Source organism: Manihot esculenta, unplaced genomic scaffold (assembly GCF_001659605.2).
Source record: "Manihot esculenta cultivar AM560-2 unplaced genomic scaffold, M.esculenta_v8 Scaffold52, whole genome shotgun sequence".
NCBI classification, from domain to species: Eukaryota; Viridiplantae; Streptophyta; class Magnoliopsida; order Malpighiales; family Euphorbiaceae; genus Manihot; species Manihot esculenta.
In genome coordinates this window covers 16781-30189 of record NW_025215469.1, presented here as the reverse complement: position 1 = coordinate 30189, position 13409 = coordinate 16781, and the positions used below count along the sequence as shown (strand labels likewise).

The window sequence follows — 13409 nt, the reverse complement described above, 5'->3', positions numbered from 1 at the left end:
TTTATATAATTAAAAACTTATAAAATTATTTATTTATTTATTTTATTATTCAATATATTTAAAAATTATTAATTATATTATTATTATTTTTTTTTAATTTTTATCAATAATTTTATTTTAATTAAAATCATTATCAATCCATTTTTTTTAAATCTATCTAATCTATTTACTATTTAAAATTATTTTTAAAATTACCACTAAAAAAAATAATCTTATTAAACTACCACTAAAAAAATAATCTTATTAAATATATTAACGCTGAAATGTTAAAAATAATTTAAAATAATATTTAACATATTCAATTTAAAAATATTAAAAATAATAAAATATTTTTTAAAATTCTCAAGTATAATATTAGTTTATTATTTTTTAAAATTATTATTTTAAAAAATTAATAATATATAAATTAAATATTTAATTATTTAGTTTAACTTAATTAAATAATTAAAAAATATGTAATTAATCTAAAATTATAAATTTAATTTCTATTCTTATATTTTCTAAAAAGATATTAATAAAATAAATAATTATAAAAATATTATATTTTTAATGTTATTATAATTATATTTTAAAATTTTAAATTATTATTAATTTTATTTATAAATTTATTGATGAATAATATGATAATTTTATTAATTTTTAATAGTATAAATAATAAAAAAATATAGTTAGAGTAATTTTAAAAATTAAATTTTAATCAATAAAAAAATAAAGTGTAATTGCATCTGAAAAGTACGTGTTTCTTTTTCCTATTTAACTCTTTTTTAAAATGTCAAAGGTAGACGTGACGTGACACTCGTGAGAGTTAAACCTCAGCAATGACCCGTGTGGAAATACAATCGATTGCCGGCGATGAGGGAAAAAGGGTTTCGTGGGTGACGCGGAACCCTATGGCACTTAGTCCTCAAACCCCGTCGCACCTCTGATATAGATTCCAAGAACGTGGATAAACCACCCTCTATAGCACCCTAAGCTTAGCGAAGCTAGAACACTAATAACGGAAGGATTTTGTAGAACGGATCAGAAGAACGCCACAATCGAAATTGATAAGTTGGTCTGATTCGTGATGCAATCAATGAAAGAGGCAAACTCTCACTCTCTCAAAAAAGGCCGAAATTTGCATAAAGCAAATCTGAATTAAATTTGTCAAAACAAAAAAAAAGTGTCTGATATAAGAATTTAAGGCCTTATTTATAGTGTAAGGCAAAAACCTAAACCTAGTTGGAAAAGGAAAACAAATACTAAGTCAGAATTCCTATCCCAACAGGGAAACAAGCTAAAATAATAAAAATAACTGCCAAGTCTTTAAAAACCAACCACATTCTCGTATGCCTCAATAGTTCCAGCAGAAACCACAACCTCAGGGACGAAACCACAACCTGCTTATGGTTCGGGCTGATTCTCCACTATCTTCCTCCATGATGTGCTCCAAAATTAACTTCCACAAAACACAAAAGTATCTTCGGCTAACTGAATGTCGCGAGCGCGACTTTGATAATGGTAGCGAGCGCTACAAATCTTCAATTTGCTTCTGCTTCATCCATGCATACACCCAGCAACGTAATCAGCTTCGAATGACCTTCAAGTTCCTTTTCGCACTTATCCCTAGCAATTTCAGTCATCTCTCTTGTAATAAATTCTTGAATATGCAATCCAAGAGTAACGCCGTACTTCCTTGCTTTATTCCTTGTCAATGGTCCTTGTTGTAGCTCCAAGGGATCCTTGCCTTGCTTTCCATGCTGGTTCACATCATTCTCCCCTTCTTTAAAAAGATTTGTCCTCAAATCTGCATCGTCATAAGGAGACAAATCAGAAACATTAAAAGTGGCACTAACACCATACTCACCAGGCAAGTCAATCTTATAAGCATTGTCATTGATCTTCTCCAAGACTTGAAATGGACCATCACCACGCGCATCCAGCTTATTCTTCCTTTGATTTGGAAACCTCTCCTTGCGAAAATGCACCCAAACCCACTCTCCAGGAGCAAACACCATCTTCTTGCGACCCCTATTCGCAATATCAGCATACGTCTTGTTCTTTTTCTCCATGTTAGCTCGTGCTTTCTCATGCAAAGCTTTCACCAAGTCAGCTTTCTTCTCTCCATCTTGGCCCTTCAAATGCTTGAGGGATTCATGGTCAGTATAAATCACGAACTCCTTTGGCAGCAAGTAATGCTCCCACACGTCCAACGCCCTCACCAAAGCATGTAACTCCTTGTCATATGTAGAATAACTCAGTTGTGCACCATTGAGTTTTTCACTAAAATATGCTATTGGCTTCTTCTCTTGCATCAGCACAGCCCCAATACCTACACCAGAAGCATCACATTCAATCTCAAAAATTGAATCAAAATTAGGCAAAGCTAAGACAGGTGCAGATGTCAACTTCCCTTTCAAATTCTCAAACGCCTTTTGCTGCTCTTCTCCCCACTGAAATCCAACCTCCTTTTTGATAATGCTAGTGAGTGGTGCTGCAATGGTAGAAAAATCCTTCACGAATATTCTATAGAAACTTGCTAGCCCATGGAAGCTCCTCACTTCAGTCACGTTCTTAGGAACAGGCCATTCCTTTATAGCTTTCACTTTCTCTTCATCAACTTCTAATCCCTGTGCACTCACAACAAAGCCAAGAAAAACAAGCCTATCCATGCAAAATGTGCATTTCTTAAGCTTGGCATATAAGTTTTCTGTTCTCAAAGCTTCCAACACTATCCTAACATGCTCTAAATGCTCATCTAATGTCTTACTATAGATCAGAATGTCATCAAAATAAACAACAACAAATCTGCCCAAATAAGCTCTCAAAACATGGTTCATTAATCTCATAAATGTACTCGGTGCATTAGACAACCCAAAAGGCATTACTAACCACTCATATAGGCCATATTTTGTTTTAAAAGCTGTTTTCCACTCATCCCCAGGTTTCATACGAATTTGATGATATCCACTCATAAGATCAATTTTAGTAAAATACCTTGCACCATGTAACTCGTCCAACATGTCGTCAAGTCGTGGGATGGGATGTCGATACTTCACCGTGATCTTATTTACAGCCCTACAATCGACACACATCCTCCACGTGCCATCTTTCTTTGGTACCAGCAAAACAGGAACGGCACAAGGGCTTAAGCTCTCTCTAATCAAGCCTTTCTCCAACAGCTCCTCCACTTGTCGTTGCATCTCCTTGGTCTCCATTGGGTTACTTCGATATGCTGGTCTATTTGGAATCGTCGAACCAGGTATGAAGTCGATTTGGTGTTCAACTCCCCTTAATGGCGGTAAACCACTAGGCAGCTCCTCTGGAAACACATCTTGAAAATCCTGCAACATAGACACAAAACTAGAAGGCAAATGGTCAAGTGAAACATCAACATTAGTAAACAAAGTTTCTTTATATCTAATGAGCAATAACGGCTGCTCGTTAGATATTGCAAATTTAAGCTCTCTTGGTTTCGCATAAAAAGTTTGTTTCACCTTTCCTTGGTTTTCTCTCACCAATGGGCCATTTATTTGATTATTTTCTTTTCTGGCCTCCTTTCCCAATTTCTTCTCACATTCACTCTCCTTATCATGTTCTCTCGCACTTCCCTTAATTTTTAAAGTAGCACCCCTTTTGGTCGAATCTTGCTTTGCTTTTTCATGCATCTTCCGATGATCTTCATACACCTCCAACGGTGATAAGGGTACAAGAGTAACCAGCTTTCCTTCATAGGTAAATGTGTACCTATTTGAATACCCATCATGCTGCGCCTTCCTATCAAATTGCCATGGTCTTCCTAACAACATATGGCCAGCTTGCATAGGAACTACATCACACAACACTCCATCTTTATACCAGCCTATAGAGAATGGTATCTTCACTTGTTTAGTAACCTTCACCTCTCCACTATCATTAAACCACTGTAGTCTATATGGATGTGGATGTTTTAAACAAGTCAGTTTCAGCTTCTCCACCATTGTCTCACTTGCAGCATTGGTGCAACTACCACTGTCAATGATGAGCATACAAACTTTACCCTCAACTAAACATCTAGTATAAAATATGTTATCTCGTTGCTCTAGACTTTCTTCTTTCACTTGCATATTCAAAGCACGCCTAGCAACTAACATATCACCACGTTCAGCAACCAACGCATTCTCAACTTCTTCTTCACACTCATCAACATCATCATGCATATCATTCATATCATTATTATCACCATCACTATGGTCAGAATCAGAAACTAAACCCCCATCATCAGTAGCAATCATAACTCTCCTATTTGGACATTGAGATGCAATATGCCCATTTCCTAAACATTTGAAACACTTAATATTTCTACTAGGAGTAGTATTAGGAATACCTGACTGCTGCTTATTTGAACCTCCATTCATCCCTTTTCCACTTGTAGGTGGAGGATTGCTCCTTTGGAAGGAATTCTTGAAATCTCCACTTTTGAGGGCAAATCATTTGAAGACCCCTTAAAGGTTGAACTACTTCCTCCCACATTCTGGAACTTCCCATATTTGGTGGAGCTCTTGTTCTTGATTTTCCTTTCAATCTTCATGGCCTTCTCAACTAACTCTTCCATGGAATTGTAATCATACATTTCCAGCTCACTTGCAATGTTGGAATTTAGACCTCCCAGAAATCTGGACATTAGCCTTTGTTCATCCTCCTCAATGTCAGCCCTGGCCATGGTCATCTCCATCTCCTTGTGGTATTCTTCAACACTCTTACCACCTTGGACCAGTCTTGCCAACCTATTATACAAATCCCTATAGTAATGAGAAGGAACAAACCTTATTCTCATTAAGTCTTTCAAGGCTCCCACTCCGGCACGGGTCGCAATCCTTTTCCTCTTCTACTAGACTTGAGTTGATCCCACCAGAATGTAGCATATCCCCTAAATTCCACGGCTGCGATATGGGACTTCTTTTCTTCTGAGTAATTATGACACTCAAAAATTTGTTCCACCTTTCGCTCCCATTCAATGTATTCTTCCGCATTGTTATTCCTTTAAATTCGGGTACCTTCATCTTGATGGAACTAAGGTCATTGTCAGTCACAATTTGGTAGTTTTCAGCCACCTCTTCCTGATCACCTCGACCTCCTCTTGCTGCTCTCCTAATGACCTCCTCTTCGCCTCCCCTTGGTAAGATTCGTTGTGGTAATCTCACTGGAGGTGCGGGCTGTTGGTTGACCTTAGTTTCTGAAGTGCAATTGAAGAATCAGCAAAAGAGTGGTAAGTGTGCAACACTTGAGTTCTTTCTTTTCTACACAATATTTGCTAGTTCTCTTTGTTCTTTGTTGATTCAGGGTAGGATGAGTAAAGAACAGAATATCTCACCAGCGTCCAATTCTACAAGAATACCTCAAAGAACTCATAATTGCAATAATGACTGTGATGATTTGGATGTGTCTGTTAATAATGTGTTGCTTGCTGCACATTGTGAGATGCTTGTTGCTAGGCGTGCTCTGAATATGCAGGTTAAGAAGAAAGCCTGGAACAACGGAAAAACATATTTCACACTAGGTGTTTGGTTAATGAAAAGTGTGTACTGTCATTATTGATGGAGGTAGTTGTGCAAATGTGGCTAGTGTGTATATGGTGAAGAAATTGGGCTTGGCTTCTATTAAACACCCTAAGCCATACAGATTGCAATGGTTGAACGATTGTGGTGAGGTCAGAATTACACGCCAAGTGGTTTATACCATTTTCTATTGGTAGGTATAAGGATGAGATCTTGTGCGATGTTGTACCTATGCAGGCAACCATATATTGTTGGGTAGGCCATGGCAATATGATAGAAAGGTGCAACATGATGGGCTCAAAAATAAGTACTCATTCACTCATGAAGGACAGAAGCTTATACTCGCTCCTTTATCACCTCAAGAGGTATATGCCGATCACATAAAAATGCTGGAGAGGGGAGAGGGAGGCTTTGGCCTTGGCTACAAAGGAGGTGAGAGCTTGAGTTCTGTGGAAAAAATGAGAGAAAAGAGTGAGTTTGAGGGTAACGAGGCTGGAAAAGAATCAAGACAAGTTCAAGGAGGAAGATGGAGAATGAAAAGGAGAAAGAAGAGGCTAACGTTCCAATTTCAACTTCCATAGAGATTGAAATTGAAGAGAAGTTGTAATGCATGCATCTAATGTAGTTGTTCTTGAAAATTCCATTAATGAACTTATAGAAGAGGTTGTGAATGATGGTGGACATGGGGAGCACATGATTGATGAGGTGGAGGAGGTGAATAAGACTGTTTTGGAAGTTGTAGAGGAGAATGGTCACATCCACATGATCTTTCTATGACTAATATTTTTATGTCTAGTTCATTTGTTCTTGATGTGCAGGTTGTTGATGAAAACATTCATGATGAAAGTTTTATACTATTTCCACCTATTCAAAAGGAGGTCTTTGAAGATACATGGGTGCCTAAAGCTTTCCTTTTTGACATAAATATCAGCAAGATTCGAGGACGAATCTTTTCTAAAGAAAGAGGGAATGATACGGATCCAATAGGACAAATTTCTAACAATGGTGTGGAACAAACTTATATCATTCCAATGGATCCAAGAGTAGTTCAAGATCATATTCATATAATCCATATATATTTGGGGCGTGCTTTAACTCATATGGGACAGATTTGGTGCAACACTTGCAATCATAGGCTGAGGGAGCCTAATCAAACCTATGGGCTAAAACTACATAAAGGAAAGCCTAAAGTGAAGATCAAGTAAGGCTTTTGTGAAGATTCAACTTTGTTATGATGGGTTTGCTAGTTTATTTTAGTTTGTTTGGCTTGTATTCTGGCCATATTTTATCTTTTAAGTTTTAGAGTGTTGGCCATGTTGTGGGCTTATATTTTAATACTTATGTGTTATTTTAGTGTATGATTGGGCTTGGGCCTTAGGTGTTTAAGTCAGACCCAAGAAGAGTGTTTAGAGTTTTATTTGTTTTTCTCCTTACTATATAAGGATAAGAAACAATTGTAAGAGGAAGCTTGAAATCAAATTTTCAGAATTTCTTTCATGCCTTTGGCGTGTATTGCTTTGAGTGAGAGTGAGGATTTGCTTTCATCAATTGCACCAGAATCTTGGCTAACTTATCAACTATTCGTTGTGGCGTTTGTCGGATTCTCATCTAAAATCCTTCGATCATTGGTGTTTCAGCTTCTCTAAGTTTGGGTGCCATAGGAGGTGAGTTTATCAGATCTTTGGATTCCGTATCTACTTTTGCGTGTGAGTTTGAGGCTTGTGCCATAGGGTTCCGCGTCAGTAGAACTAGGTGGTGTGCTACTTGAAAATATCACCTAGAGTATAGACACAAGCAAATAATACTCCAGCAATGTCAAGGAAATAAAAACAAGCTTAAACCAAAAAGGAAACTTAGAATTCAAATAAAAACGAATCTGGAAAATTTTGAATTTAATTCACTTCAAAGTAAATTAAAATATGGATCTATTAAAATCTACCCAAAAAGGCAAGTATCAAAACACCACAAATAGAATAAAAAAATATATATATATATAAATTTCTCTCAGATCATAAATATGGACGAAAATGGCATTAAAAAAAAGGATTTGACACCAAATTGATTTAGATCCAATTGCCTTAAATGTGCACTTTAGGAAATAGGCAGAAATTCTTTTATCTCCTAATCTGGATTCAACCAAATTCAAAATTCAAAATTGATTCCCTCAAATTACAGCAATCAATTGAGATAGGTAAGGCAATATAGACGAAAAAGGAAACATACCACAATATCGCCCAGATCAAGATAAATAAGGTAAAGCGATTTTTGATTTTTTGATTTTTTTTTTTTTAAGGATTTTGGTTTTTTTTTTTATATAACTAATAATCAAGAAGGTGCAGCCATGGACACACAAGCTTTCACCGAAAAGAACAAGGAAGAAAAGGAAAACTCAAAAACCCTAGATCCTAAGATAAATCAGAATTTACCTCACTTTGGCTCTGATACCAACTGACGCGGAACCCTATGGCACAAACCACAACCTCAGGGACGAAACCACAACCTGCTTATGGTTCGGGCTGATTCTCCACTATCTTCCTCCATGATGTGCTCCAAAATTAACTTCCACAAAACACAAAAGTATCTTCGGCTAACTGAATGTCGCGAGCGCGACTTTGATAATGGTAGCGAGCGCTACAAATCTTCAATTTGCTTCTGCTTCATCCATGCATACACCCAGCAACGTAATCAGCTTCGAATGACCTTCAAGTTCCTTTTCGCACTTATCCCTAGCAATTTCAGTCATCTCTCTTGTAATAAATTCTTGAATATGCAATCCAAGAGTAACGCCGTACTTCCTTGCTTTATTCCTTGTCAATGGTCCTTGTTGTAGCTCCAAGGGATCCTTGCCTTGCTTTCCACGCTGGTTCACATCAGTGGGTTTAAGCCAGACAGACAGCTAAAGAAGAAGAAGAAGAAGAAGGAGAAGAAACAATGAAAGAAATAGAATCCTTGTGGGACGAAGTCAGAGAACTAAGTCTTGGAACTTCATCAACCACCATAGACCACCTTCCTTCACCTCCATCTCCACTTCATTTCCTTCGTAATTATGTCTCTCCAAACAAACCCTGCATCATCTCCAACGCTATTACCCACTGGCCTGCCCTCTTTCTCTGGCCCAACGTCTCCTACCTCTCCCATTCCCTCTGCCACTCCTCCGTTTCCCTCCACCTCACCCCTCACGGCCGTGCCGATTCCCTCGTCCCCTCCACCCCTACCCATGATTCCCTTTGCTTTGCCTCCGCCAACGTGCAGCGAGTGCCCTTCCCACGCGCACTTGATTGCGTTCTCAATAGTCAACCAGGAAAATTTGTCGCCTATCTTCAGCAGCAGAATGATTGCTTTAGGACGGAGTATTCAGCAGCGTTGGGATCGGACTGCGACGCCCATATTGGGTGGGCGACGGAGGCGCTCGGTTGTTTACCGGAGGCTGTGAATTTGTGGATTGGTAATCATTTCTCGGAAACGTCTTTTCATAAGGACCATTATGAGAATCTGTATGCTGTCGTTTCTGGGAAGAAGCATTTCTTGCTACTTCCTCCCACTGATGTTCACCGGTTGTATATTCGCAACTACCCTGCTGCGCAATACTCATATTCTGAGGTCTCAAATCTCTTTTTGTACTTTTTTTTTTCTTTAAGAAAATTTGTTTCTTGAATTCATGATTACATTTTGTTGTTCGGTTTTTGTTTCAATTTATGGTTATATTTTGTTGAATGGGTTCTTAGGAAGATGGAGAATTCAAATTGGAAATGGAGGATCCAGTGAGGTATGTGCCATGGTGCAGTGTGAATCCATACCCATCTCCTGAGGCTAAGGAGAGCGAAATGGCTAAATTTCCTTTGTATTTCGATGGTCCAAAGCCATTTGAATGTACAGTCAATGCCGGAGAGGTTCTCTACCTGTAAGCTTCAGTTGCTTTCCTCTGCTTTTTCCCACTTGTGTTTGTAGGTTTATAGTGTTCCCGTTATCAAAACAACGTTAAAATGCCAAGTTTTTCGATAATTAATGTATTACCGTTTGCATTTCCTCAAGAGTCCAAATATGAATCTAACTTAGACTAAAACAATCTTATTCTCATTTTGGCTCATCCTGTTGATAGAACAAGTAGCCATTCTCCTGAAATTTCCATATAGTCATAGATCCAGCAGATACTGGTCCTATCATTGGACAGTGAACTTACAATGAATTAATGATAATATCATTAGCCAACATAACTGGGTGTATCATTTGTGCAAATAAACCAACCAACAATAACAAAGGAAAGATAAACCACAGTTTAGAGTTGCTCTTATATAAGGGGGGGCTTGATCGGATTTACCCAAGTAGAATATATACCATGAAATTATCATAGAATAAGCCTCTTTACAATGATTCTGACATTGATAAAGAGATACCTGGATAAATTTATGCAAAGAAGAATAGATCTCCTGCAACCATTTGGGGACTTCATCTTGAGAGAGATTGCACTAGGGACCCAAAGGTCAATATATAAATCAGAGATAGAATGGATAAGAGAAAGAGGCTTTTGAAAATATCTCCTTACCAATCAGGCTTCAAAGGAACCTTTTCAGCTTACAACCTTTATCTTCTAATAGCAGAGTAGTAATGGACTTGTGGAAATAAGCAAAAATGCAAGCAAACAAAGGGAAGACTAAGTAATATGAGAGAGTGATCTTATCAGGTTTCATAGTCCTCCTTCCTCTTCTTTCTCCATTTTATAAGCATATCAAACTTCCTTCTCAAGCCATCCTGTTCGAATGACTTCAACACGTGGTGCTATGGAATGAAAATATTCTCTGACACAAAATTTCATTATTGTGTATATTCTGATGCTAACAACCCAGCTGAGTTGTTTTGTTTTGGTATCTTCTGTTGACCATTGTCTTTTTACCTCCGGCACCTCTCTTGCCACAAGCAGTTCTTGGGATAATTTTGACTGTAAACAACTTGCTTTCATTACCAAATATCAACCAGCTAGCAAGCATTTGGATTTTGGAGTTAATCATTTCCAAATAAATTTCCATGTTTTGTATGCTATATGTTTTTGCATACGAAATCCATTTGAATGAGAAAATTGTTGAAATTGTGGTTTAGGAATTTTAGACCATTAAGAGTTTGCTGCTTAGGATTTGTGAAATTCATTAGGAAATTTCACCTTCTTTAATGGAAGAAGTCCAGGAATTGAGATCATCATATTTGAATGAACCATTTAATGTTTCCAAACATAATGCTATGGTATTGCAAACTTTTTCCTCAATGTTTTGTGGTACGTTGTGGGTTATGGTACCCTAACAGAGTAGAGAAGAAGGAATAGAGAAGGCATTAGAGAAACTAGAGAGAGATGAGATGAGAATAACAGAGAAAGAGAAGATCTTTAGGAAAGAAAGAGACATTGTTTCAGATAATACTGGTTACCGGAATGATACCATGCAAAGTAGCTTTCCTCTTTATAGAGCAGTTACCAGCTTAATGATAACTGGCACCAACAGATCCAGCTACTGATAAGTAGCTGTAACTATTCTAGCTATAATTTGATTATTCTTGTAACAGAATAACTGTCACTATTAGCTACTTACTACAGTAACATCCCTGTCTCAGAGAGACATAACCCTTATATGCCTATTCGGCTATCATTTACTGCTCTGGTCCCTTATTCCCTATACTTTCTCCTCTTATTTGCAACACATTCATTTGTCCAAACATAGCAAGCGATTCAAAAATATACTGATAATGTGTTCCATCTGCTGGATAAATTGAAATGCCTTTAAATTTAACCTAATTATAGAAAAAAAGACATACAACAGAAAGAAAACCCAGATAGTGTTAAACCATTCTTGAAATTCAATTAAACTAGGAGAAAGGAAGGTTAGGGAGAAGCCTATCTTCTTGGGAGATCCAGTCATTGTAGGCTTGTGAAGCTAATTTGAATTATAGTTTTTCTCTTAGTCAAAATTTTGTTGATGAAATTCAGAGTGTAATTGAGAAAAGTTGTGCAGACCAAGCATGTGGTTTCATCATGTACGACAGAGTTCAGATGATGAAGGATGCACTATTGCTATAAACTATTGTAAGTTTGTTACCTTTTCTCTTTTCTATAACCATTTTGATTCAGTTTCATTTTAATGCTACATTCTAACATGTAGATTTGCATGGCAGGGTATGATATGCAGTTTGATATCAAGTATGCTTATTTCAACTTCTTGCAATCAATTCATTATCGATCAACTTTGACTCAACCCAAGCGTGAGAAATATTCAGGTTCTCATGTATCTAACTGTAACTTGATTGATAAATCATGTACTGATTCATCTGCAGTAGATGTTGTGGACTCAAACCAAGATGAAGACAAATGAACTGATATCTTAACCTGCATGGTCTATTCATCTGTTTGTGAAATTCTTCATCTTACATGATTTGTGCCAAAAGAATTTGGTGCATTAAGCACAGACCTCCACGGGAATAACTAATACTTGTTGCATAAGGGTTTTTCTTGGTCAGTTTGAGGTCTTAGGCTTTGTCAATGTTCTAATTTAAGATGAATAGTGACAATATTACAGTATACAGTTTTGCTACTTGTCAATTTATGAAATCAGAGCAATACATTGTGTCATTCCTGCAAGACATTTTCTGTTGTCCTTTCAATGATGGAACCTGTGGTAGCTTTCTGCTGTACACTGCAAACCTGTCACTTTAGACACTTTGCCACAAAGTCGTCCTCTGCAATCACCTTGTAAAATGATAATATCATCGAATTTCTATCTGAATATTTTCTTTGTTTTTCTCGGCAGGATTGATGGTCTTTTTAGTAGTTCTTTCTGATTTTGGGCAGTGGGATTGAGCTATTGACCCTGTTTTTTCAGGATGTTGTTGGAGCTTGCTATTCTTTCTGATATTGTAAGAGTTGATCGATATTCAGAGCTATATATTGCGTGTATATATATATATATATAAATGTATGTATATTATGGCTTTTTATGGTGATTTTGATTTGCTGGATGTTATTTTCAGTAGAGATCAGAAGGTTCCTTATTATCATGACAAAATCTCTCATGGTGCTGTTGGGATATTTGTAAGAAGAGAACCTAATAGATTGAGTTCACTTAATAAGAGAGTTGATTGTAGAATTAAAGATGAGCCTTTTTTTTTTCCCTTTGAAAGTAATCCTGTGGTCCATTTCAGAATCGTTGTGGATTTTTTATGGATGTTGGATTTAATGAAAAGGTTTCAAAGTACAGATGAAGCTGCTAGATGAGTTAAGACAGATTGAAGAAGCAAAAGAGTGCAGCCAAAACAGAATATGCTATAATTCTAAAATTTACACCTTTATCTGCTTCACCGACAACTATCTATTTTGTATTTCTGTTGGAGTTCGAGTTGCTTTTATGAATATATCAATTGAATAATTTTTAAAAATTATCGAAAGTTAAATTTAATGAATTTTAATAATATGAATATTAAAATAATAAAATAACTGCATTTAAAATTATTTTTTAATACTTAAAACTGTTTTTTTTAAACGAAAAAGGAAAGTTTTTGATGATGAAATTCTATTAAAACTGGTATAATGAAGACAATTATGGTCGGATGGATCTATGTAAAATCATTAAGTCTAATGTATGGGTAAGTTCTAAACAAGAATTGTTCATTTCCACTTTCAGTTGGCACAATGTGTGCTGAAAGCTGATTATTAGTTGAGCCCCAAACTATGAATAAATAATGCATATTACAAAACAAAGTTCATTGAATTGGAGATGGCGTTCCCAGTTTGTTTAGGAGATGGCTGGCTCTCGAGATGACTTTTTCAGATCCTGCTTGTGTATTTTTTGGGGTCATATCCGGGTCTGAAATTAGGGTTTCTGTTTTGGGGTTTTAGGCATTTTAGGTTCTAGGCTT

The 13409-nt window shown here is 36.6% G+C and overlaps 1 protein-coding gene across 5 annotated transcripts; it reads left to right on the top strand.

Annotated features, from left to right (window-relative positions):
- The first annotated feature begins 770 nt into the window (after nt 1–770).
- Nucleotides 771–12878, top strand: LOC122722591 (bifunctional peptidase and (3S)-lysyl hydroxylase JMJD7). Of its 5 annotated transcripts, none has more exons than XR_006349518.1 (7): nt 771–875; nt 8394–9116; nt 9242–9417; nt 11513–11583; nt 11673–11774; nt 12305–12410; nt 12528–12645. XR_006349518.1 is itself a non-coding variant. In XM_043953697.1 (7 exons), exons 2-7 carry the CDS (start codon nt 8448–8450, stop codon nt 12766–12768), a joined length of 1293 nt encoding a protein of 430 aa, XP_043809632.1. In that variant the 5' UTR covers nt 771–875; nt 8394–8447; the 3' UTR covers nt 12769–12878. The 5 variants fall into 5 exon arrangements, 3 of the variants coding, with proteins under 3 accessions (XP_043809632.1, XP_043809631.1, XP_043809633.1); XR_006349517.1 differs by having other exon boundaries at nt 12525–12645; XM_043953697.1 differs by having other exon boundaries at nt 12377–12410; nt 12528–12878.
- Nucleotides 12879–13409: the final 531 nt, after the last annotated feature.

Coding starts and splice junctions, on each gene's coding strand:
- LOC122722591 (XM_043953696.1), top strand. CDS start 8,448: ATGAAAGAAATAGAATCCTTGTGGGACGAAGTCAGAGAACTAAGTCTT. Junction 11,584..11,672: donor CACTATTGCTATAAACTATT/GTAAGTTTGTTA, acceptor TTTGCATGGCAG/GGTATGATATGCAGTTTGAT. Junction 11,775..12,376: donor CAAGCGTGAGAAATATTCAG/GTTCTCATGTAT, acceptor CTGTTTTTTCAG/GATGTTGTTGGAGCTTGCTA.